Below are 26,287 nucleotides of genomic sequence, written 5' to 3'. Positions count from 1 at the left end.
ACTGGAACAGGGCTGCACGAGGACATACCCAATCAAAACTTCTCCATGGACGGCTTCCAGACCATTCGGGCTGACCGGAAGTGCACTGACAGCGGTAAGCGTAAAGGAGTTGGGTGCTCACTGTTCTGGTTACCAACAGATGGCGCAATCCGGGTCATATGACAATCGAGGAACGTGTTTGTAGACCGAATATTGAACTTTATGCTGTTGGACTTCGGCCATATTCCACCAAGATACAACACTGGGCGTCATGGGAGGTCGTTCCTGCCTGTGGCCATCGAACTTTGCAGCTCCTCCCGTGGAGGGTTGGACACCCTGAGCCAATAGGCTGGTCCTGGACTTAGTTCCATCTGGCATAGTTTGCATATTGTTTGATTGTTGGTGGTTTTTGTATTACTATATTTATGCTCTATTCTTGGTTGGTGCGGCTGTAATGAAAACCAATTTCCCTCGGGATCAATAAAGTACATCTATCTATCTATCCGAACGTCCCTTAAAAAAACCTCCATCACCAGGCAGCGCATTCCAAGCGTCCACCACTATCAGAGTGAAAAAAAACTTACCTCTCACATCCCCCCCACCCCCCCCTTCAATGCATGCCCTCTGGTATTAGACATTTCAACCCTGGGAAACAGATGCTCCCGGTCCACTCTATCCAAGCCTCTCACAATCTTACAATGTTATCTTACGGCAGCGGTACTGTGCAATACATAAAATTTACTGTCAATTACAGTGAAAGATAAGTGACTGTAGATTAGTGCAGAATAAAAGAGTGAGGTCGTGAGATACTTTCGTAAGTTGTTGAGTGCGTGCCTCGAGGCTTCTGTGCCTCCTCCCTGATGGTAACAATGAGAAGAGGCCACGTCCTGGCCGGCAATGATGGATACCACTTTCCTGAGGCACCACGTGCACAAGTGTGGGAGGAAACTAGGGGCACCTGGGGGAAACCACAGGGAGAGTGCCGGAGGGTGAGATCGAACTTGTGCCTTGCCGTGAGCTGCTAACTGTGGCCATTTTGGGTTGGGGGGGGGAAGAACTCTGAAGAGTTGTGGGGGGGGGGGGAAGAAAAGAGTTCTGCAGCAGGGCCCATCCCAACACCTCCACAGTGAACAGTCTGATCACCGGGCTGAAAAAAAAAGGGTTTGATTCGCAAAATTTTAAAAAAATAACCAGTGCAAGTGAGACAGCAGACGGAGCTGCTACGGGGAGCGAGGTTCGAGCCTGATCTCCGGGAGATCGGGGGGTGGGGGGGAGCTGACGGGAACGCGGGGAGGTCGGGAGATGGTGGTTGATGGCCCAGCACGGACTCAGTGGGTCGAAGGACCTGCTTTCCCATGCCTCTGACTTCAGGGACTCGAGCGAGGACGGGCGGACAGGCGCCTCTCCTGTGGGTAACGTGGTCAAGAGGTCCAGTGGGTGCTATGGAACACAGAACATAGTCTCATTGGTTAGTGTTTCAGGCCTGAGACCCATCTGATCAGGCCCTTCACAGCCAGCAACCCTAGCCTAATCTCACAACGACCAATTAACCTACCAACCGGTGTGTCTTTGGTCTGTGGGAGGAAACCAGGGCACCCGGAGGAAACCCACGCGGGCACGGGGAGAACGTACAAACGCCTTACGGGCAGTGGCGGGAATCGAACCCAGGTCGCTGGTACCGCAAAGCGGCATGCTAATCTCCACACTACCCTGCCGCCCCGCACAGTGATTGACTTCAAGAGGCAGGAGGGTGGCGTTGCAGCTACATAAAGTTCAGGCTGGGCCACACTTGGGGAGTATCGTCACAAACAAGAGAACATCTGCAGAGGCTGGAAATGAAAGTAATGCCTGCAAAAGTGCTGGAGGAACCCAGCAGGCCAGGTGGCACCCGTGGAAAAGAGTGAACAGACGGCGTTGCGACCGACCCCGATGAAGGGTCTCAGCCCGAAACATCATCTGCTTACTGTTCTCCGCAGATGCTGTCTGGCCTGCCGAGTTCCTCCAGCATTTTGTGTGTGTGTGTGTGTGTGTGTGTGTGTGTGTTTATGTGTGTTGCTTGGAGTACTGTGGTCAGTTCTGGCTGCCTCATTAGAGGAAGGATGAGGAAGCTTTAGAGAGGGTGCAGAGGAGATTTACCAAGAAGGTGCATGGATTGGAGAACATGTCTTATGAAGATAGGATGAGCGAGCTGATGTTTCTCGCTTTGGAGAGAAGCAGGGTGAGAGGTGCCCTGACAGAACTGCTCAAGGTGATAAGAGAGCTAGCCTGAGTGGAACACAGAAATCTCCAGCACATTACAGGCCCTTCGGCCCACAATGTTGTGCCGACCATGTAACCTACTCGAGAAACTGCCTGGAATTTCCCTAGCGCACAGCCCTCTATTTTTCCAAGAGCCTATTGTATCCGCCTCCATCACCATCATTGGCAGTTCATTCCACGCACCCACCACTCTGTGGGGAAAACTTACCCCTGACATCCCCTCAGTACCCATTTCCAAGCACCTTAAAACTATGCCCCCTCGTGTTAGCCATTTCAGCCCTGGGAAAAAGCCTCTGACTATCCACACGATCAATGCCTCTCATCATCTTATACACCTCTATCAGGTCACCTCTCATCCTCCGTCGCTCCAGTCAGAAAAGGCTGAGTTCACTCAACCTGTTTTCATGAGTTACGTCCTTCAATCCAGGCGACATCCTTGTAAATCTCCTCTGCACTCTCTCTACAGTATCCACATCCTCCCTGTAGTGAGGTGACCAGAACTGAGCACAGTCAGAGAACTTTTCCCAGGCCAGAAATGGTTAATATGAGTGAGCATAATTTTAAGGTGATTGAAGGAAAGCGCAAGGGGGATGTCAGAGGCAAGTTTTTTTTTAAAAAACAAAGGAAGAGTGGTGGGCGTGTGGAATGCCCTGACAGGGGGGTGCTTGAGGAAGATACACTAGGAACATTTAAGAGACACTGGATGAGAGAAAGAGAAAGGATTATGTAGGAAGGAAGGGTTAGATTGATCTTAGAGTAATAGACAATAGGTGCGGGAGTAGACCATTCAGCCTTTCGAGCCAGCACCGCCATTCACTGTGATCATGGCTGATCACCCACAATCAGTACCCTTTTCCTGCCTTCTCCCCATATCCCTTCATTCTGCTATCTTTAAGAGCTCTGTCTAACTCTTTTTTGAAAGAATCCAGAGAATTGGCCTCCACTGCCTTCTGGGGCAGAGCATTCCACAGATCCACAACTCTCCGTGTGAAAAAGTTTTTCCTCAACTCCATTCTAAATTGTCTACCCCTCATTCTTAAACTGTGGCCTCTGGTTCTGGATTCGCCCAACATCAGGAACATGTTTCCTGCCTCTAGCGTGTCCAATCCCTTAATAATCTTATATGTTTCAATCAGATCCCCTCTCATACTTCTAAATTCCAGTGTATACAACCCCAGTCGCTCCAATCTTTCAACATATGACAGTCCCGCCAGTAGATTAAACGTTTGGCATCGTGTTCTGAAGGGCCTGTACTGTGCAGTTGTGCGTGAAACATAGAAAACCTACAGCACAACACAGGCCCTTCGGCCCACAAAGCTGTGTCGAACATGTCCTTAGCTGAGAAATTCCCTGGGGTTACCCATAGCCCTCTATTTTTCTGAGCTCCACGTACCTATCCAGGAGTCTCTTCGAAGACCCTATGGTATCTGCCTCCACCACCATCGCCATTCCACGCACTCACCACTCTCTGCGTAAAAAAAAACTTACCCCTGATATCCCCTCTGTACTTATGTGCGGTCTATATTCTACGGGGCGGCACGGTAGCGTAGTGGTTAGCACAACGGTTTACGGTACAGGCGACCCGATGCTGCCTGTAAAGAGTTTGTACATTCTCCCTGGTGACCGAGTAGGTTTCCTCTGGGTGCTCCAGTTTCCACCCACAGTCCGAAGATGTACCGGCTGGTGGATTAATTGATCATTATGATTAGGTTGCTGGGCCGTATCTTGATAAATAACTGGGAATAAAGCACAAACAACAGCAGAAGTGGGGGAGGGAAGGCCGAATGAAGGGAACATCTTTGCTTGCCAAGACCCAGTTACGCTTCTTTGTATAACGTGCTGGCATCAGGAAGGCTGTCGGTCGTGACGACGGGCTGCTAGTCAAATGGACGGTAGAAGCAGGCAGTTCGGAGGCAGGCAGACGGAAAGACCGTCTTTCCCGTCACTGCAGAGTTTTGAGACACGAGATCCTGGAATCTGGAGCAACACACAAATTCGCAGGAGGATGTTTTGGGTCAAGACCTTCCCCATGTTTCGTTATGGCACGGAGGTCATTTCAGACTACCCTGTCTCTGTTACAGTGGTTCATTAACACACTGACCTTCAGGTGTTTGTGTCCACCGCACAGGCCACGCTCTTTCTCCATTGTTGCTATCAAGAGGAACGTCCCACACCACCAGGTTCAGGAACAGTTATAAGACATAGGAGCAGATGTAGGCCTTTCGGCCCATCAAGTCTGTTCCACCATTCCATCATGGGCTCATCCAATTCTTCCAGTCATCCCCACTTCCCTGCCTTCACCCCATAACCTTTGATGCCCTGGCTAATCAAGAACCTCTCTAAGTCTGCCTTAAATGCACTCAATGACTTGGCCTCCACAGCCACTCGTGGCAACAAATTCCACAGATTTACCAACCTTTGACTAAAGTAATTTCTCCGCACCTCTGTTCTAAATGGACGTCCTTCAATCCTGAAGTTGTGCCCTATCTAATCTGTTCAGGCCTTTTAACATTTGGAATGTTTCTGAGATCTCCCCTCATTCTCCTGAACTCCAGGGAATACAGCCCAAGAGCTGCCTGACATTCCTCATACGGTAACCCTTTCATTCATGGAATCATTCTCGTGAATCTTCTCTGAACCCTCTCCAATGTCAGCATATCCTTTCTAAAATAAGGAGCCCAAAACTGCACACAATACTCCAAGTGTGGTCTCACAAGTACCTTATAGAGCCTCAACATCACATCCCTGCTCATATATTCTACACCTCAAGAAATGAATGCCAACATTGCATTCGCCTACTTCACAACCGACTCAACATCGAGGTTAACCTTTAGGGTATCCTGTACAAACACTCCCAAGTCTTTTTGCATCTCTGCAATTTGAATTCTCTCCCCATCTAAATAATAGTCTGCCCGTTTATTTCTTCCACCAACGTGCATGACCATACACTTTCCAACATTGTATTTCGTTTGCCACTTCTTTGCCCATTCCCTTAAACTACCTAAGTCTCTCTGTTTCCTCAACACGACCCACTCCACCTATCTTTGTATTATCAGCAAATTTACCCACAAATCCATTCATCCCATAGTCCAAATCATTGACATACACCTTAAAAATTAGCGGTCCCAACACTGACCCCTGTGGAACTCCACTGGTAACCGGCAGCCAGCCAGAATAGGATCCCTTTATTCCCAGTCTCTGTTTTCTGCCGATCAGCCAATGCTCCACCCATGCTAGTAACTCCCCTGTAATTCTATGGGATCTTATCTTGCTAAGCAGCCTCATTAGATTAGATTAGATTAGATTATGAGGACACGCAGTCCTCTTTTATTGTCATTTAGTAATGCATGCATTAAGAAATGATACAATATTCCTCGGGTGTGATATCACAGAAACACAGGACAAACCAAGACTGAATGTACCTCACCTTGTCAAAGGCCTTCTGAAAATTCAAGTACATCACATCTACTGCATCTCCTTTGTCTACCCTGCTCGTAATTTCCTCAAAAAATTGCAGTAGGTCAGTCAAGCGGGATTTTCTGTTCAGGAAACCATGCCAGCTTTGGTCTACCTTGTCATGTGCCTCCAGGTACTCCGTAATCTCATCCCTAACGATTGATTCCAACAACTTCCCAACCACTGGTGTCAGGCCAACAGGTCTATAGTTTCCTTTCTGCTGCCTCCCACTCTTCTTAAATACCTGTGAACCATCAGGCTCCTGAACCAGCGTGGATAACTTCACTCACCTCAACTCCGAACTGACTCCACAACCTATGGATTCACTTTCAAGGACACACACATCTCATGTTCTCAGTATTGTTTACTAAATACCATAGAAATCTACAGTACATTACAGGCCCTTCGGCCCACGATGTTGTGCCGACCATGTAACCTATTCTAGAAACTACCTAGAATTTCCTCTATTTTTTTATGCTCCATGGACTTTACTAAAAGTCTATTAAAAGACCCTTTTGTATCCAATTATAACTAATATTGTTTTTTTTTAATACTTGCACAATTTGTCTCTTTTTGCACATTGGTTGTTTGTCAGTCTTTGGTCAAACATAGTTTCTCATTGATTCGACTGTATTTCTTTGTTCTACTGTGAATGCCCGCAAGAAAATGAATCTCAGGGTTGTATATGGTGATATATACGTACTTTGATAATATATTACTGCGAACTTTGAGGGGGGAGGAAAGTGAAGCACCCAAGGAAGAACATGATCACAGGGAGAACGTGCAAACTGACATATATCCCTCTCACTCCTGCCCACCCCTGGATATATTTGGAGCACCGCATGCAGTTCTGATGGGCAGATTATAGTTCTCAGTAATTCTATTATCAAAGTACATATGTAGCCATATACTATCCAGAGATTCATTTTCTTGGAGGCATTCTCAGTAGCACAAAGAAACAAAATAGAATTTGTCCGGGTGTAACCTCGAGATATGCAAATTAGCAAATACTAAATTTCAATAGCAACCAGTCTTCAGATCTGAATATGGATTGTAGATTGGATTTAAAATGCAGCTCAGAACAATGGTCTTCCTGGAGCTGCAGAATGGGGTTGATTGCAAACCAGCAAATGTTCCATTGACCCGAATGCTTGAATGCAGGAAACACCCCATCCACCTGAGATGTCTGCATATGCATGATTGCAATAAACACTCCACTGACCTGAAATGTCTGTATATGCATGAATGCAGCTCAGACAGCAGTGCTTGACATTCATTGTTGTGAGGATCTACGTGTTTAAAAATCATACACAACTCAAAGTATTATGAATGCATTGCAACCATACAAAATGTCCTGCTGTTATCCTTAATCTTTAGCATATAAAAATGTTACATAATGTTGGGTCAGGGAGCCTCTATCCAGAGTGTCTCCAAATGCTGTCAGCTTGTGTGTGCCGAATAAAGATTTTTACACTATCTGCTGCGTATCTGGCTGGTGGCTTTCGCTGATAGTCAACAGAATCTCTGAAAAGCCACACACATAAAGAGGAACAACCAATGTGTAAAAGATGACAAACTGCAAATACAAAAATATAAATATGGAAAAGCTGTAGCAGCTCTGGAGGGAGCATAGATGAGATTGACCAGGAATTTTGCCAAGACTGGGGGGGGGGGGGAACGATTTTAAAAAAAAGAGGAGGGATTGGATAGACTGGGCTCGTCTTCCCTGGAGCAAAGGAGGCTGAGGAAGACCTGCTACAAAATAGAGGATTATGAGGGACACAGACATTTCAAAGTATATTTTATTATCAACGCACACATATGTCACCACATACAACCCAGCGATTCATTTTCCTGTGGGCATACGTAGCAAATCTATAGAATAGTAACTATAACAAGATCAATGAAAGATCAACCAGAGTGTAGAAGACAGCAAACTGTCCAAGTGCAAATAAATAAGTAGCAATAAATAACGAGAACATGAGATAAAAGAGTCCTTAAAGTGAGATAGTTGGTTGTCGGAACATCTCAAAGGATGGGTGAGTGAGTGAAGTTCAGGAGCCTGATGGTTGAGGGGTAGTAACTGTTCCTGAACCTGGTGGTGCGAGTCCTGAGGCTCTTGTACCTGCTACCTGATGGCAGCAGCGAGAAGAGGGAGAGTCCTGGGTGGTGGGGGTCTCTGATGATGGATGCTGCTTTCCTATGACAGTGTTTCATGTCGATGTGCTCAATGGTTGGGAGGGCTTTACCCGTGATGTACTGAACCGAATCCACTACGTTCTGTCGGATTTTCCGTTCAAAAGCGTTAGCTTTTCCACACCAGACTGTGATGCCGCCAGTCAACACACTCTCCACATCTATAGAAGTTTGCCAAAGTTTTAGACATCATGCCGAATCTTTGCAAACTCCAAAGGAAGTAGGCCAATAGTCAAAACCTTTTTGCTCCCCCTCTGATAGGGGGATCAAACACAAAGAGCCATAGCTTTAAGGCGAGGGGAAGAAGTTTTAAGGGGGGGATCACGGGTTTGTTTCAAAGACAGAGTGGTTGAGGTGCCACAATCGCAAAGTGGTTCGTAGAACACCAGCAACCCAGGTTCAATTCCGCCACAATTTCACATTCTACAATGGTGCTAGAGAGCAGCTCCTTTGAGCTCATTTGCAGAAACAACTCAATTTCAACCTTTAACATCTCTTCCCCCCACCCACCCGCCTTTTCAAGGCGGACGGGGTTCTGTCAATGTCCCTGACCTGCAGCTGCACACAAACTGTAGTTCTTTATGGTGATGGATTTCCCCCCCACCCCCCCCCCCAAGGGCTCGGCCCGGAAGACGAGCGTGCCTGCGGGTTTCTGAGGATTTGCGGCCCTGGGGACGAGCCAATTCTACGCAGAATACTGAACTGCTGCAGCAGGAGATTGACGTGGATCAGCTGTCGAAGGTCCCTGCATTCGGTGAAATGCTCTCAAGTCTCTCTCTCATTGCTGAGGGGGGAAAAGAGTTTGCTGCCGATTCTCAAGTCAGGAAAGCATGGGGGAAGAAGGGCGACGCGGCAGAGTTCAACGTCGCAATGAGCTGGTTTTTTTCTGACTTTTGTTAAGTCTCCCCTCTTGCCATGACACCTCCCTGCCCTTTTATTAGGGAAAGGGGGAGAGCCTGTGACACGTCTATTTGCCGGGTGACCGATAGGTTTTTGTCGCACTGCGGTTCACGGTTTCTCTTCGCTATTGCTTGCTTGGTGGGTGGAGGGTGCGGATGCAAGCGAGGGAGGGCGAGGGTTGACGCTCTGCTGCTTGCGCACGGGAGGGAGGAGTGGGGGGGTGCTTTCGGGGGTTCTAACGCTTTTGCAGTCACTCATTCTTTGGGCTACCCTTCTGTCTTGGCGGATGCCTGCGGAGAGCAAGAACTTCAGGTTGTATATTGTATACGTTCTCTGATATTAAACAGAACCACTGACCTATTCCGGAGACATTGGTAAGTTAATTGGTCACATGGGTGTAAACGGATAGCGCGGGCTCGGGCCAGGAGGACCAGATACCGTGCTGTATTTCTAAACTTAAAAAAAAATATACATCTCCGAAACACAGAGAACGGTTGACATTGGATTTTCACCACCTCCTCTACAACCCCTAAGGAGATGGTAGTATCAGATACAATATTTATAATTAATTCCGACACAGGGTGGATGCAGTCCTCTTCTAAGAAAGTGGCTTTAGAATGGATCGGCCAATTTCTTTCTCAAAGAATCCATCTTCCGAGATCCCCACCACCCTCTTCTCGTTGCTGCCATCAGAAAGAACAAGGGTCCCCAACCTTTTTTGCACCGCAGACAGGTTTAATATTGACAATATTCTTGTGGACCGGCCGCTGGGGTGGGGGGGGGGGGGTGTTCAAGTCGGGTTAAACTCACCTCAGCATGTCTTTTACAGTTAGGGTTGCCAACTTTCTCACTCCCAAATAAGGGACAAAAGTAGCAGTCAAATCCCGGGACACTTGTGTTTACCCTGAGAAAGACTACAATGACCATGAAGCCTTGCGCGGGCACCTGTGTGTGCATGTGTGTACCTGCCGATCTTTTCCCCCACAAATCGGTTTTGCCTTCATCTTCCCGACTATACTGTACATACGTTATTTCTACTTTATATAGGCTGTGTATTTATCATATCATTCCTGCTTTTACTATATGTTAGTGTTATTTATTTTTGATTTTATGTGTTGTTTGGTATGATTTGTTAGGTTATTTTTTTGGGTCAGGGAACGCTCAAAAATTTTTCCCATATAAATTAATGGTAATTGCTTCTTTGCTTCACGCCATTTCGGCATGAAAGGTTTCATAGGAACGCTCTACCTTAGCAGGGAAAATACAGGACAAGGGTGGTCCCGTATGGGACAGACCAATTTAGCCTGATATACTGGATGTCCCGGCAAATACGGGACAGTTGGCAACCCTATGTTCAAATTCAACAGTGCGTGACAGGGAATGAGGAAAGGTGCAGCTGACTCATATTGTTTCCTCATGGCCTGGTAGCACATGCTTTGTGGCCCGGTGGTTGGGGACCGCTGAGGTAGAAGGTACAGGAGCCTCAGGACCCGCATCACCATGTTCAAGAACGGTTACTGCCCCTCAACCATCAGGCTCTTGAACAAAAGGGGATAACTACACTCACTTGCCCATCCATTGAGATGTTCCCACAACCAATGATCTCACTTTAAGGACTCTTTATCTCATGTTCTAGTTATTTATTGCTATTTATTTATTTATTTGCATTCGTACAGTTTGTTGTCTTCTGCACTCTGGTTGATCTTTCATTGATCCTGTTTACAGTTACTAGTCTATAGATTTGCTGAGTATGCCCACAGGAAAATGAATCACAGGGTTTGTATATGGTGACATACATGTACACAGATAATAAAATTTGCTTTGAACTTGTCGATAGTGTGACTGAGACATAGTTTTTTTTTAAAAAAAAGTTTTTTTTAGGGGTGGTTTTGTGGCTAGAGAGGGGATTTCAGATCAGGGTTTAGGGGCAGGGAACGTGGGGGGGTTCGAGGGTCAGGCCTCTGTTCCGCGTTCGAAGGTCAATCGGAAGGTTGGAAGTCGAAGAACGACGGCCGAAGCCCGGTGACCAAGAGGCCTGCCGCGGGGGTTTGTGGGCACGCCGCGTTGCTGCCGGGACACCTGCGGGCTGCCCCTCCAGCACTTCCCTCGGTCGCGTTAGTTAACGGAACCGACACACGGGGAAATGCCTTTCGATCTACACGCGACAAGTACGACCGAATCTGAAAAGAGTCAGCATGGACCACAAAGGGCCTACTTCTGTGCTGTAGACCATCTCCCTCGGTTCTGACCAGCGGAAACATCGCAGACTGGCAGCCCATCCCTCCCAGTGTTTCTAGACGAGACGGTACAATTAGAACCCTCTTGGGCTGATCTGACAGCAGGGAGGTAAAACTGTCTCCCATCCGCCCACCAAGTGCCCTACCTCAAAAACATGACAGCCTCTGTGTGCAGAAAGAAAGAAAAACAGGACGTTGTTTCCCCCAGGGCGGAGGCAGCAATAATACCATAATTACTCACTAGATTGTGAAGTGCTTTTGGCTCGAGCTCAAGTACAAATCCAACTTCCTCATTTACAGCACAATGCAACGGTTATTGCAGCAATAAACTGCCGTGACTCAATCTCTGAGGTTCTGAAGGAAATGATTTTTAGAAAACCACACACACAGGAATCTGCAGCTGCACACTCAGAATGCCGGAGAAATTCAGCAGGCCAGGCAGCATCTGTGGAAAGAAACGGGTCGTCGATGTGTCCGGTCAGGTGAAGGGGCGTGGCCCGAAGCGTCGATTGGCTCGTTATTGTGAGGTACAGCAAGAAACTATAACTGACGGTTATAGAGAAATTTGTTTTGTACAATCCATTAAAAACTGTTGGGTTGCAGCACCAAAGTGCAGAAGGAGAACTGTGAGAGCGTTCGTGAACCGCCCAGAGGTCTGACTGTGGAGAGGAAGAGGCGACAGAGCTGCCTGTGGGACTTCACGCTCCTGTATCTCCTTCTTGATGAGAAGAGGGTCTTCAAAGATGGGTGCAGTCTAATACGGTAGTCATACAGCTGGCAGACAGGCCCTCGGCCCATGTGTTGACCAGTGAGCCCACCAAATCTCTCCGACCCAAGTAGTTATCCAGATGGCTTTTAAACATTGCCAATGTGCCCGTCCCAACCGCTGCTCATTCCAAACACGTGCCAGCCTTTGTGTGACAAAGCTCCCCCCACCAATGTCCTTTTCTGGTCTTAAATGCATACCCCCTTATTTGTAAGCACCCCAGGAAAGTAGTTCCACTTAATATCAGAGCACGTAAACTATGTAAACCCTGAAATTCTTGTTCTTTGCAGACAGCCATGAAAACGGAAGAATGAGTGACAGTAGGAATGTTAGAACCCCCCCCCAAAGCCTCTCCCTACTCCCCCCTCCCATGCAAGAGCAAAGCATCGACCCTCCCCCTCGCCCACTTACTTCACCGAAAAGCATCAGCGCCCTCCAAGCAACAGCAAAGCCCCCAAGACGCACCATGTACAGTACAACAAAACCTAATCATTCACCCGACGATTCGACATGTCACAGGCTCTCTCTCTCTCTCTAATAAAGGGATGAGAGGTGCCTCCCTTTCACAGCGAGAGGGGAGACCATCAAGAGCGAACAACTCGCTGATCTACGGCGCGAAAGCATGCCGCGTCACTTCTGCACCCACCCCCAAGTTCTCCGACTGGAAAAATCGGCAGGGACTACGTGCTTTCGCTCTGCCCATCTCTAGCAGGTCACCCCTCAAGCTCTCCCGTGCTCGTAAGGCAGGCGTACAGACCATCTCATTACATCAGTGCATCAAGTCAAGTCAACCTCCCTCTGGTGCTCCTCCCCCTTCCCTTTCTTCTGTTCTCTTCTGTCAGATTCCCCCCTTTTCTCCAGCCTTTCACCCATCCACTTCCCTGCTCTTTACTTCATCCCTCCCCCTCTCCCAGTTTCTCCTGATGCCTGCCACCTTGTACTCCTTCCTCCCCTCCCCTTCTCAGCCCCGAAAAAGGGTTTCAGCCCGTAACGTCATTCCACAGATGCTGCCTGGCCTGCTGAGTTGCTCCAGCATTCTGTGAGAGCCGCTTTGGACTCCCAGTCTGTTGTCATTTAACTATACACGTGTACACGGCCAAACAAGATAATGTTTCTCCAGGCCAGCGTGTAAAGCACAGTAGTACATGTTACACACAATAACTTAGGAAAGTAAGGATAAAATCTACACACGAATTACGCGTAAATAAAGTACTTAGATTAAATATTGTCGGGTACGGAACAGATTAACCGGTGACATTTCAAATGCGATGCGGCAGGGAGTTCAGAAGCCTGATGGCCTGAGGGAAGAAACTGTTTCCCATCCTGACCGTTCTTGTCTTTACGCCTCGGAGTCTCCTGCCTGATGGCAGAAAGTCAAAGAGGATGCTGGATGGATGGGTGGGATCCTGGACCATACTAAGGGTCCTGCGTACGTAGCGCGTCTGATAAACGTCCCCGGTGGATGGTAGGGAGACCCCCATGATCCTCTCACAGCAGGGACTTCCAGCCCGATGCTCGGCTGCTCCCACCCCAGATGGGGATGCAGGTAAGGATGCTCTCAACGGTGCTCCGGTAAAACGCAGCGAAAGATGGGGAGGGGAGCCTCACTTGCCTCCATCTCCACAGGGAGGGGAGGTGCTGCTGTGCCTTCTTGCTCAGGGAGATGATATTGAAGAACACGATGCGGAGTAGAGTGTTGGTTACAGAGAAAGTGGAGCACAGGCAGACAACAAGTTGCAAGGACCACCACAAGGGAGGTCGTCCTCATAGTTCCTCTTATCGCACGAGTGACCATTCAGTGTGGGCATTGCAGTCTCATCAGGGCTAATGCAACGCTATTACCGACCGGGGCGTTCCGGAGTTTGGAGTTTAATTCCGGTGCGGTCTGAAAGGAGTTTGTACTTCCTCCCTACGAATTGCGTAGATTACCTCCAAGTGCTCTGGTTTCCTCCCACATTCCAAAGACGCACCAGCCAGGAGGTTAACTGGGCATTGTGGATTGCCCTGTGATGAGGCTAGGGTTAATAGGCAGCCTCCACGAGGACCACAACCTTGCCTCAACGACCCGGAGAGCTCTGCCGGCTGGAGTCCGGGCTCTGTGCTTTGGCTCTTGGTAGGGTCACCCATGCCAAACAGGTCAGACTGAGAGTGGCCCACCGGTCCTCCGGGTTTGGGGCCAACAACCCCGACTGGTCAAACAAAACTGTTACGGAAACAGCGGCGAAGAACCCTTCTACGTCTGAGTGCGACGGTATCCGAGTCTCCACCTGGGACTTGCGTGACTGACAGTAGTGAATGCCAAGAGGAAGCTACTAAGGTGACAAAGGAAGCCCTGAACATCACCAGAGATGGAGGACCTTCATCGCTGCCCCAAACGCCAATGGCGTAACGGGGAGGAGGTAAGTAGGTCGGATGTGGGGCTGGAAGGGCCGGTTGCTTGCTGCATCTCTAAATAAACAAACAAACATCAGTGGATTAGGAGCAGACCTTGAGCTGGGTGGTGCATGCGTTGAGGTTTTGGCATCTCCTGCCTGACGGGAGGTGTGGGCAGAAGAGAGGCTGTCCACTTCCCCACCCTGAGCATTCAAGCTCCCCCAGCGTTTTTGTACGGTGAGGGAAACACTCCACAGGTCGGGTGGAGCTGATTACCTCTGGCTGGAGACGCTTTGCTGTTTTGCACCTCAAGTGTCAAAAACAAGGACGTGATATTGTGAAACGGAGAATCCCCCTTGGGAACAATGGGTATATTAGTCATTGACCGTGTACAGCAGGGGGATTTACTATAAACGAGTTTCCCCGCCCAGGCCCAGGTGCTGAAATTGAACACAGCAGCTCAAGAGAGTGAAAAGGCAGAACATCTTGTCTCTTGCTACATCGTCGGACTTTACTGAAACAGCCACTGAGCGTTTACTGCTGCTGTAGCCCGTCCACTTCAAGGTTCGACATGCTGTGCCTTCAGAGCTGCTCTTCTGCACACCACTGTTGTGGTTATTCGAGTTACTGTCGCCTTCCTGTCAGCTTGAACCAGTCCGGCCATTCTCCTGTGACCTCTCTCATTAACAAGGCGTTTTTACCCGCAGAACTGCTACTCACTGGATTCTTTTTTTTTTATTTCTCACACCACTCTCTAAACTCTAGAGACTTCTGTGCATTAATATCCCAGGAGATCAGCGGTTTCTGAGATACTCAAACCACCCCATCTGGCACCAACACGGTCAAAGTCACTTAGGTCACATCTCTTCCCCTTTCTGGCCTAAACAACAACTGAACCTCTTGACCACGCCTGCGTGCTTTTGCGCACTGAGCTGCTGCCACATGATTGGCTGATTAGACCCTTGCATTAACGAGCCGGTGTACCTACTACAGTGGCCACTGAGTATCGCCTCGAATCTGGCCACCGGTCACTGAGCACGGCCGTTCCTGTGGGGCAGTCTGACAAACTCCCTGGGTCCACCATCTGAAGATCAAGCGTCGGTGGCTCTGGTGAGCTCGCTGCTGATTACCGAGGCGAACAAAAGATTCTGACACCCAATACTGACTGTGTGCACTGACTCATGTTAAGGCACCCTGGGCAAGGGAGACGTCTTCTTTGTCCTCTTTGGGTGGGATGGATGGAGAGCCAATTCTCTCTCTCTCTCTCTACAATGATCAACCATACGCCAGCACATGGGGGGCGGGGTGGGGGAGTGAGGTTGGGGGTGAAAGAGGAAATGTGTACATGCATTTGAGTGGGCTATCGTCAGAGACCGACAGGATGGGTGTCACAGAGCCAGAAATCCCTTGTGTGAATCTCTGAGTGGCAGAGTCTGATAGAGGTTTATAAGATTAAGAGAGTTATCGATAGAGTGGGCAGGGAGTATCTGTTTCCCAGAGTTGAAAAGGCGGGAGGAGAAGATGGCAGCGCGCTGCGCGTGCGCAGCTCTCCGGTGAAAATGATATCGTATCCGTTAAATCGGGGCCGTGGACAATTCTGATTTCATGGAGAATGGACGTGAAAGCACAGAGGAACATCTGGAGAAATTTCTGAAACGCCCGTCCGCTGCTGTTGTTACCGTGCGGTCGGGAATCTTTCAGAGGGTAGGCCTCAAAATCCCCTGCCTTGCCTGCTTTTGGTGACCGAGAAGGAGGTCAAATCATTCGGACAGAGATGGTGCTCAGTACTTGGTGTCGGAGAGCTGATTCGGAGGCTCGAAGTTTTCAGATGACTCAGGGTCGGACTGTGGTCGGCGTGGCAGGGAGAGTTTTTCTTCCTTCTCCCGTCTGCGTGAGATGTGGGACATTTGAGAAACCATGAACTTTACTGTGCTCACAGACTTCTTCATCAAGTTATGGTATTGTACACTGTTTGTAACTATATGTTATAATTATGTGGTTTTGTCAGTTTTTTCAGTCTTGGTTTGTCCAGTGTTTTGTGATATCACACCAGAGGAAATAATGTATCATTTCCTAATGCGTGCATTACTAAATGACAATAAAAGAGGACTATGTGTCTTCATAACTCATAATCATAAATCTCTAATACCAAGAGGTGTGCATTGAAGGTGAAGTGGGAGGGGTAGGTTCAACAGGCAACCTGGATGCCTGGAAATGGTAGCATTCGAAGCTTTTAAGAGACGTTTGGATAGGCACATGAAGGTGAGGGATACAGACTTTGTGCAGGTTGGAGGGATCACTTTTTGATTTGCTTTTTAAGATCATTCTCGGCACAAATCTGTGGGCCGAATGGCCTGCTCTCGTGCTGTACTGTTCTACGCTACACAGCCAGGATTAGCAGAAGAGTGGGTAGGAGAGATGCATGGCATGCTGCCCTTCATAACAAGGGGAGTTGAGTATCGGAGCAAAGAGGTCCTTCTGTAGTTGTACAAGGCCCTGGTGAGACCACACCTGGAGTACTGTGTGCAGTTTTGATCTCCAAATTTGAGGAAGGACATTCTTGCTATTGAGGGAGTGCAGCGTAGGTTCACTGGGTTAATTCCCGGGATGGCGGGACTGTCATATGTTGAAAGATTGGAGCAACTGGGCTTGTATACTCTGGAATTTAGAAGGATGAGAGGGGATCTGATTGAAACATATAAGATTATTAAGGGATTGGACACACTAGAGGCAGGAAACATGTTCCCGATGTTGGGGGAGTCCAGAACCAGAGGCCACAGTTTGAGAATAAGGGGTAGACAATTTAGAACAGAATTGAGGAAAAACTTTTTCACACAGAGGGTTGTGGATCTGTGGAATGCTCTGCCTCAGAAGGCAGTGGAGACCAATTCTCTGGATTCTTTCAAGAAAGAGTTAGATAGAGCTCTTAAAGATAGCGGAGTGAAGGGATATGGGGAGAAGGCAGGAATGGGGTACTGATTGTGGATGATCAGCCATGATCACAGTGAATGGCGGCGCTGGCTCGAAGGGCCGAATGGTCTACTCCTGCACCTGTTGTCTATTGAGAGCTAGAAGGGGGCACGAGAGGCTGCAGCAAACAGGGTTAAGAAAACTGAGGCCATTCCACCCATCGAGGCCATATACAGAGGAGCACCGGGTGAAGGAAGTCCCTCAATTCCCAGCGCTCTGCTGATTCAAAGTGCGGTGGGAAAATAAACAACACACCCAGGCTGTTTCGGCAGCCACAGCAGGGTAGGCCTCAAGATGGATTAGCCTGGTCAACTGTCTCCAGAGCTTGTTTGTTAAACAAGGGGATGGAAGTAGCACATTGTCCGATCAAGAGAGGCTAAACAGACCCAGTCTCTACCCTTTGGAGCTTAGAAGAATGAGGGGGCGATCAGATTGGAACAGAAGATCCCGGGGGGGTGGGGGGGGGTAGCTGTGGAAAGCCTCGAACCAAAGGGACTCAATTACAGAATTAATCTGAGGTGTTTCGGAACCTCTCACAGGGAGGAGACTTCGGAGAACTCCTCTGGAAAACTTGTGTAGCTGGATCACTGAGCAGGGGGAATTAAAGAGGCAGGAGATGCATTTTTTGAAAGATCGGGGAACGGAGGGCTTTGGGGAGGGAGAGAGGAGTCAGGGCTGAGGCTGATCGTACTGAATGGCGGGACAGCCTCGAAGGGCCGAGGGGCCGACTTTTATATTCTTTAGTTTCAGCAACGTGGGTTTAAGGGTGGATATCGGCCCGAGGAGGAGAGGAAATGCTCTTCCGTAGACAATGACACCCACGGACAGATTCGGTTTAAGGGCAGCTCCCCCCCGCCCCCCGTGGCAATGCACCTCCAGTGCCAAACTGTGCTTCGTCTACAGACAACACCGAAGCAGGCCATTCGGCCCCTCGTTTTCACACTGCACCCACCTGTGGTAATCCCATCTTCCAGCATTCTGCCCACACCCTTCTGTACCCAGGTGATTCCAGACACCTCTTAAACACAGCCAGCGCCTGTTTCCACCACTCTCTTCACCAGGGTATTTCCAGCTATCACTGCTCTCTGGGTAAAGGATAACCACCATCCCACGCCCCCCGGACACTCCCTCCAAATTTCTCCTCCCTCCCGCAACACCACCTCCCCAAGATTTACACCCTCGAGTTTTAATCACCCTCCGATACGGTTACAGAGAAAGTAGATATTGGTTTTATTTGTCACACGCACGTCGAAACGTACAGGGAAAGGCGTCGTGTGCGTCCAAGCACGTTGCGTTGGGCAGCGCACGGGTGTCGCCTGCGGTTCACTAACCCAAACCGCAACACCTTCGAGACACGGGGACAGAACCGGAGGCAGCCGGACCACAGTCAGACCAAAGTGCAGTTTGTCATTCCTTTCCGTGTGTGTGTTTTTAAAAAAAAATGAGGCCCAAGTCGTGAGCTCGACACTCAACCCAGGACGGATAGAAAGCGTGCGAGGGGCCAGCCGGATTCGAACCGGGGACCGTTGGTCTGAAAGTCCGGTGCTGATGCCACTACATCACAGTCCTGCAGTGCAGTAAGGTGCAAGAGTCAAGGATCATGGGTCACGACGAGGTCCAGAATCTATTTTAACGCATTCTTATAACTTCGGGGTAGAAGCTGTCGTTGAACCGGCACCCTGTGTTATTTCATATCCCTTTAACCACCCCCCACCCCCCAGCTCTCCTCATAGCCAGAACCCTCCCTTCCAGGCAATATCCTGTTGTCTTGATAAAGGATCTTGGCCTGAGGCGCTGACTGTTTATTCCTCTCCACAGACGCTGCCTGACCCGCCGAGTTCCTCCAGCATTATGTGAGTGGCTTCCTGTCGAACCTCCTCGAGCACGATCACGTCCTTCTTCGCGCATCCGGAACTGCGCTCAGTACTGTAGCCGAGGCCTGACCAATGGGTGAATTGTGTGCAACACACACACACACACACACACACACAGCAGGCTGGGTGCGCCTATGGGAAAGAGTGAACAGTCGACATTTCCAGCTCAGACCCTCCATCCGGACCGGGGAGAAGAAAAAAAGACGGGAAGTCAGCGTAAGGAGGTGGGGGAAGGGGAGGAAGATGTACAAGGCGGTAGGTGATAGGTGAAACTGGGAGGGGGAGGAAAGGAAGATGTACAAGGCAGTAGGTGATAGGTGAAACTGGGAGGGGGAGGAAAGGAAGATGTACAAGGCAGTAGGTGATAGGTGAAACTGGGAGGGGGAGGAAAGGAAGATGTACAAGGCAGTAGGTGATAGGTGAAACTGGGAGTGGGAGGAAAGGAAGATGTACACAGTGGTAGGTGATAGGTGAAACTGGGAGGGGGAGGAAAGGAAGATGTACACAGTGGTAGGTGATAGGTGAAACTGGGAGGGGGAGGAAAGGAAGATGTACAAGGCAGTAGGTGATAGGTGAAACTGGGAGGGGGAGGAAAGGAAGATGTACACAGTGGTAGGTGATAGGTGAAACTGGGAGGGGGAGGAAAGGAAGATGTACAAGGCGGTAGGTGATAGGTGAAACTGGGAGGGGGAGGAAAGGAAGATGTACAAGGCGGTAGGTGATAGGTGAAACTGGGAGGGGGAGGAAAGGAAGATGTACAAGGCAGTAGGTGATAGGTGAAACTGGGAGGGGGAGGAAAGGAAGATGTACAAGGCAGTAGGTGATAGGTGAAACTGGGAGTGGGAGGAAAGGAAGATGTACACAGTGGTAGGTGATAGGTGAAACTGGGAGGGGGAGGAAAGGAAGATGTACACAGTGGTAGGTGATAGGTGAAACTGGGAGGGGGAGGAAAGGAAGATGTACAAGGCGGTAGATGATAGGTGAAACTGGGAGGGGGAGGAAAGGAAGATGTACAAGGCGGTAGATGATAGGTGAAATTGGGAGGGGAAGGGAAGGAAGATGTACAAGGCAGTAGGTGATAGGTGAAATCAGAGAGGGGAGGAGGAAGTACAAGGCTGTAGGCAATAGGTGAAACAGTTACAGGGCTGGAGAAGGGGGGAATTTGACAGGAGAGGACAGAAGGCCAGGGAAGAAAGGGAAGGGCTAGCAGCACCAGAGAGAGGTGATGGGCAGGTAAGGAGACAGGTGAGAGAGGGAAATGGTGAAGGGAGGGCAATTATTACAAGTTTGAGGAACCGATGTTCATGCCCTCAGGTTGGGGGGGGGGGGGGCTGCCCAGACGGAATACAAGGTGTTGCTCCTCCAACCTGATTGTGGCCTCCCCGCCCGCGGCAGTACAGGAGGCCGTGGGCCGACCTGTTGGGATGGGACATGAAGTGGAATTGAAACCGGTGGCCGAATCAGTTGTGATCTTCAGGTGTACCGCGGTACAGTGAAAGGCCTCGCTCGGCACGCCACTCAAGCAGGTCGCTTCATTGCGCCAGCGCACGGAGGAGGGGGAGGGCAGCACAGAAACGCGCAGGATGACGCGTCACACTGACGGAGAGCACACTGCAGGCAGGCAGGAAGATGCAAGGCCCACAACACAGTAGATTGGGGTCAAGAGACCACCTTATTGCACTCGGGAACGGTTCAGCAGGAGAGTGGGACAGGTACAATGGGGGGGAGGTGGGAAGCAGAATGTCTGGGGTGGGTGTGAGATCGTCAAATGTGTTGGCTACTTTACTGAGGCAGTGGCAAGCGTACAGAGCTGGTGGGGAGATGGTTTCCACAAAATATAGGAGGAAAATGAGGCCATTCGGCCCATCGAGTCTGCTCTGCCCTTTCATCATGGCTGATCCATTTTCCCTCTCAGACCCCCGATCTCCTGCCTTCTCCCCGTATCCCTGACCAATCAAGATCCCGCCCCAAATGTACATAAAGACTTGGCCTCCACAGCTGCCCTGGGGCAACAAATTCCACAGATTCACCACCCTCGAAAGAAGTTCCTCCTCGTCTCAGTTCTAAAAGGACGCCCCCCCCCCCACCACCACCACCACCCCCATTCTGCAGCTGTGTCCTCAGGTCACAGGAAACATCCACTCTATCAAGGCAGTCCTCTGCTCAACGAGTTTCAATCGGAACAAAACTGTCACGGAAACAGCAAAAGAAGAATCGTTCTACATCAGAGTGTGACGATATTCCAGAGTCTCCACCCGGGACTTGCGTGACTGACAGTAGGGAAAACCAAGGGGAAGCTACTGACACGAGGAGGGAAACCTTGAACACCGCCAGAGATGGAGAACCTTCACTGCTGCCCGAAACGCCAGCAGCGTAACGCGTAATAGGTAGTACAACGATGATAAAAACTGAATTTTTATACACAAAGTTAAATAAACTAGGTAGAGCGGAAAAAAAGGGTGTTAAGGTGACGTTAAGACAAGAAAATCTGCATTTGCTGGAATTCCAAAGCAACACTCAAAAAGCTGGAGGAACTCAACAGGCCAGGCAGCAAACTGTCAACATTTCAGCCGAGACCCCCCAGACCTGATGAAGGGTCTCGGCCCAAAACGTCGACTGCTCACTCTTTTCCACAGATGCTGCCCGGCCTGCCGAGTTCCTCCGGCGTTTTGTGTGTGTTGCCACAGTGAGGTGGTGCTCGTGGGTTCAAGGTCCGTTTACAAATCGGACGGCAGAGGGGAAGAAGCTGTTCCTGAATTGCTGAGTGCGTGCCTTCAGGCTTCTGTACCTCCTACCTGACGGTAGCAATGAGAACAGGGCAGGACCTGGGTGGGGATCTTTAATCTTCACGCTCTGTTAGCACTACGTCCACAGTTTTAACTCCATGCTGAGGGTCTCGGAGTAAATGGTGCGCGGATCTCACCAGCAAAGGCAGCTCTCGAGGGCAGTCTCCGACCGTACCCGCAACCCGGGGGGGGGGGTAAGCGATCAGTGGCCCTGGAGACTGGGAAAAGGTCCCTGTTGCACAATGATTAAGTGCTGGCTGAGGCACGAAAGCAGCATCTCAATTACAGGAAAAGAGAAGGAAGTTGCTGGTGGGGAAAGAGTGGGAAATTCTAGTTTGTTGTAACCAGTTTACTGCTCCACCTGTTGTGGTCAGGTGAAACGGTCAGGGGGGAGGGGAGGGGAGAGCTTTAGGAAATAGATTGCCAAAGATTAATTGGCCGGAAACCACCCACGATGGTTTGCACAGTGTCACGTTCCTAATCTCTTGTCACATCTCCTACCGCAAAGATCAGGGGAAAATTTTCTGTTGGTGGTGATTAAGTATTGACCGAGGGCAACCAAGCGTGAAGCGGCAAGTTTTTGGAGATATCATCACGCTACAGGCCAGGGACGCGGGTAGTGCGCGCATTCAAGCAGCGTCTGCCCGCCTTCCCGCGCAGTTAAAGCGGCAAACTGCAGTCGCGGTGGCCACTGCACACTCAGGGGCCCTCGTGTACCAGGTAAAATGGCTGCCGAGTCTACTCTCGTGGCAGCCCACCCATTTCATCCCTGCTGCGGTTTTGACGGGCAAGACACACTTCGGCTCGACCCCAGAATGCCCTCGGGGCCAGCAGCCCGGAAACACTGAGCCAGTGGACGCAACCTTGGCTGAATGCTTTCAAGGCGTGAGGTGAGGAAGTGGGGGGAGTGGTGCAAGGTTACCAGGGACACAGGGGGTTAGAGACCACTGGCTCAAGTGGCCACCTTCCCAGTCTCCGACCGCAGAACCAAGCCCCGGAGGGATCCTGGTGCCGAGGCAAATGAGGCAGGCGGACAGGAGCCAAGGCTCAGGGGGTGTCGCACGCAACAGGGAGGGTGTCTCAGGGGTGGGGGGGAGGGGGAGATTTGAGAGCGCCCCACCCCCCCCCGCATTACAGCATCAGGGGCAGCGCAGAGGGTAAAGCCGCCATCTCCCCAGCTGCAAGGACCCGGGTCCGATCCCATCCTCCAGCATGCGTCTGTCTGTGTGGAGTTTGCATGATCGCGTGGGCTTCCCGGGGGGGGGGCGGTTTCCTCTCCCAACCCAATGGCGTGCAGGGTTGGGTGGGGGGGATTAGTTACCTTCAGTGTGAGTGAGTGGTATACTGAGGGGGGAGGGGGTGGTGTTGATGGAAATGTAGAGAGATTAAAATGGGACATTTCTACAGATGTACCTTGGAGAGCATTCTAACCGGCTGCATCACCCTCTGGTATAGAAGGTGGGGGCTACTACACAGGATCGAAACAAGCTGCAGAGAGTTGTAAACTCAGTCAGCTCCATCACAGGCACCAGCCTCCGCAGTATCCAGGACATCTTCAAGGAGCGATGTCTCAGAAAGGCAGCGTCCATCATTAAGGACCCCCATCACCTCTCTCACATTGTTACCATCAGGGAGGAGGTACAGGAGCCTTGAAGGCACACACTCAGCAATTCAGGAACAGCTTCCTTCCCCTCTGCCGCCCGATTTCTGAATGGACACTGAACACATGAACACTATCTCACTACTATTTTTAATTCTACTTTTGCACTATTAAGAAAATATATATATTCTCCACATGTTCTACCAGTTTGTTGTTGCCAGTACAATCTTCTGCGTGCTGGGGCAATGGCATCAACACGGGTGATGCCAACAGGCTCAATAAACTGATTAGAAAGGCTGGCTCTGTTATAGGAGTCAAACTGGACACACTGGAGGCTGTGGTAGAACAAGGGACCCTACAGAAAATCCTGGCAATTCCAGACAATGTTTCTCACCCTCTGCATGTCACCTTGGCTGAACAGAGGAGCACTTTCAGTACCAGACTGAGACAACTGTGCTGCTCCAAAGAGCGCGACATGAGGTCATCATTACTCGGCCGTGAGGCTCTGTAATGAGTCAACCTATCACCGGGGAAGTGATGACTCCCTCCTGTTAGACTGTTTGAGGTAACTTATTTTTCATTCTTTCTTACTTCTCTTCTGATATTTGTATATCTGTGCACTTGTAATGCTACTGTGACACTGAAATTTCCTTTTGGGATCAATAAAGTATTTACCTTTCTATTGAACTACTGCCACAAAAAACAACAAATTTCATGACATTTGCCAGTGATACTAAACCTGATTCTCATTCACTTGGCTAAGGAGACAGATTTCCTTCCCCAGAGGAATCTAGAGAACAAGACACATATTGGAACTTTTTTTGTTTTGTGGTTACTGAGACTATTTTTTTTTATTATTATTCAGTTCCGGGATTCCTTTAATTACTTAAATAAGCAGTGTTTGAAAAAAATCAAAAGGAGATGCGGCAGAAACAGGAGAGGATTAGCAGAAGGAAGTTTCCCCATTAGCCAAAGGTTGACAAGAACAGGGCACCCACTCAAAGCGAGAAATTGGAAGCACTGTTGAAGGAATTAGGACAGAAAGGGAAGAGAAACGATAAATCACATTACTCCAAAGAAATTAAAGGCGGAATTATTGGCAGGGTTATAGAAATGAGCCATAGGAAGGGGTCTTATGAGAATCAGGTTTATTGACTCCGACATACTGTAGGAATTTATTAAGACAGCACTACACAGTACCATACATTTTTTTTAAAAATCACAGTTTATAATAAGAATGCATTTTAACTATTTTTTAAAAACTGTGCTGAAAGCAAGAAAATTACTCAGGTAGTGTCCACAAATCTGATGAAGGAGCAGGTGAAGCTCTTCCCCAGTGAGATTTCAGAGAATTCAGAAAGCCAAGCTTCTCCCGGATCACAGAACTATGCTTGCAAAACCTGAGTTGCAGCAGGATTTACAAACATTTTCAACTTTGTTAATTTGATATTAAGCTCATGCTAACTTAAGACACACTCTGCTGCAAAAAAAAACTTTCATACCATTTATAACCTCCCCCCCCCCGGCATACATTTGCCTGCCAACAAAACAGAGTGATTATGCGACTCCCTTTAAATAGAGTCCGGTTCAATCTCCCACCGATATTACCCCCGGCTGTGCATTCCACGCCCCTGCGTTTAACAAAAGAAGAATTACCAATACGACCAGCACCCCCATTCTCTCTCCACTGGGAGCCGGTACTATCCACCTGTGGGCTGAATGGCCTCACTGGACTGCGGCAAAGCACCGAGAAGAGAGAAATGCAGCTGCTGGATTGCAGTCGGGTCCAATGCCCGGGTTTTAAGGCGAGGGAGCTGCACCCCCGAGACAAACAGCACCCATCGGTGCAGAGAGCTGGGCGCAATGCCCAGGGCACCCTGACCCCTGACCCCTGGGTACCTTGATGGGCATTGCGGCGGTTGCTGTGCGTTGGATGTATCTACAGCCGGACCGTGCTGCTCCCCAGAACCTCTGACACACCGACGCACTCATGCTCGCCTTATTATACAACAAGCCGAGAGCGCCCGCCCCGCAGCGTCGTTTAGCTCGGCCCTTGGCAACCGGCCATCTGGCCGGCTCTGCGCAGGCGCCGCGGCGCACCGCCTCCGCCCTCTCGTCCGCCGACCGACGCTGAGCATGCGCGTGAGCCGCACCCTCCCGCCTCCTTACCGGCACGACGCCTGCGCGTGATATACCTGCCGGTCCGCCAAACCGCGACCGGCATTGAGCATGCGGACTGCCCTCCACCGTGACCGGCAGAGATCCGTCTCCGACCCACCTCAACAGCATTCCCCAACCCCCCCAACCCTTCGCTGAGCATGCGTAGTGCTCGCCACCGTGACTGGCACAGAGCATGCGCAGTACTCTGCAAACCAGAACCACCCCAAGGCTGTTGTAACTAGTCGTAATTCTGCCTGCCCCGAAGGTCTGCTGGCACAATTAGCTGTTACCCATGCAAACAGTACACAAACAGATCATTAGGGAGGGGTGCAATGTTAGCTCCATATGTAAATCAACACTGGCGCACCTCAGGGGTGTCTACTCTCTCTACACCCAGGACAGTGTGGCGAGGCTCAGCCCAAATGGCATCTGTAATCTTGCTGCTGATACAAACCTTGTTGGCAGAACCTCAGATGGAGACGAGAGGGCGTACAGGAGCGGGACGTACCAACTAGTGGAGTGGTGTCACAGCAACAACCTTGCCACTCAACCTCAGTCTGACCAAAGAGCTGATTGTGGACTTCAGGAAGGGTAGGGCGAGGGAACACAAACCAATCCTCATAGAGGGATCAGAAGTGGAGAGAGTGAGCAGTTTCAAATCCCTGGGTGTCAACATCTCTGAGGACCCAACCTGGACCCAACATATCGATGCAACTACAAAGAAGGCACTA

At 49.8% G+C, this 26,287-nt stretch overlaps 1 protein-coding gene across 1 annotated transcript in view; it reads right to left on the bottom strand.

Moving 5' to 3' along the window:
* The window catches only part of prdx5 (peroxiredoxin 5), a 45,061-nt gene extending 19,608 nt beyond the window's left edge, over positions 1–25,453 (bottom strand). The window contains exon 1 of the mRNA XM_063036297.1: positions 25,296–25,453. Coding sequence (XP_062892367.1) covers positions 25,296–25,388 — 93 coding nt within the window. The 5' untranslated portion in view covers positions 25,389–25,453. The remainder of the gene's footprint in view (positions 1–25,295) is intronic.
* Between the last annotated feature and the right edge of the window lie 834 nt (positions 25,454–26,287).

This window comes from Mobula hypostoma, chromosome 30, assembly GCF_963921235.1.
Source record: "Mobula hypostoma chromosome 30, sMobHyp1.1, whole genome shotgun sequence".
NCBI lineage: Eukaryota > Metazoa > Chordata > Chondrichthyes > Myliobatiformes > Myliobatidae > Mobula > Mobula hypostoma.
Note: the sequence above shows the minus strand (reverse complement) of the source record. Positions and strands in the feature narration are given on the sequence as shown.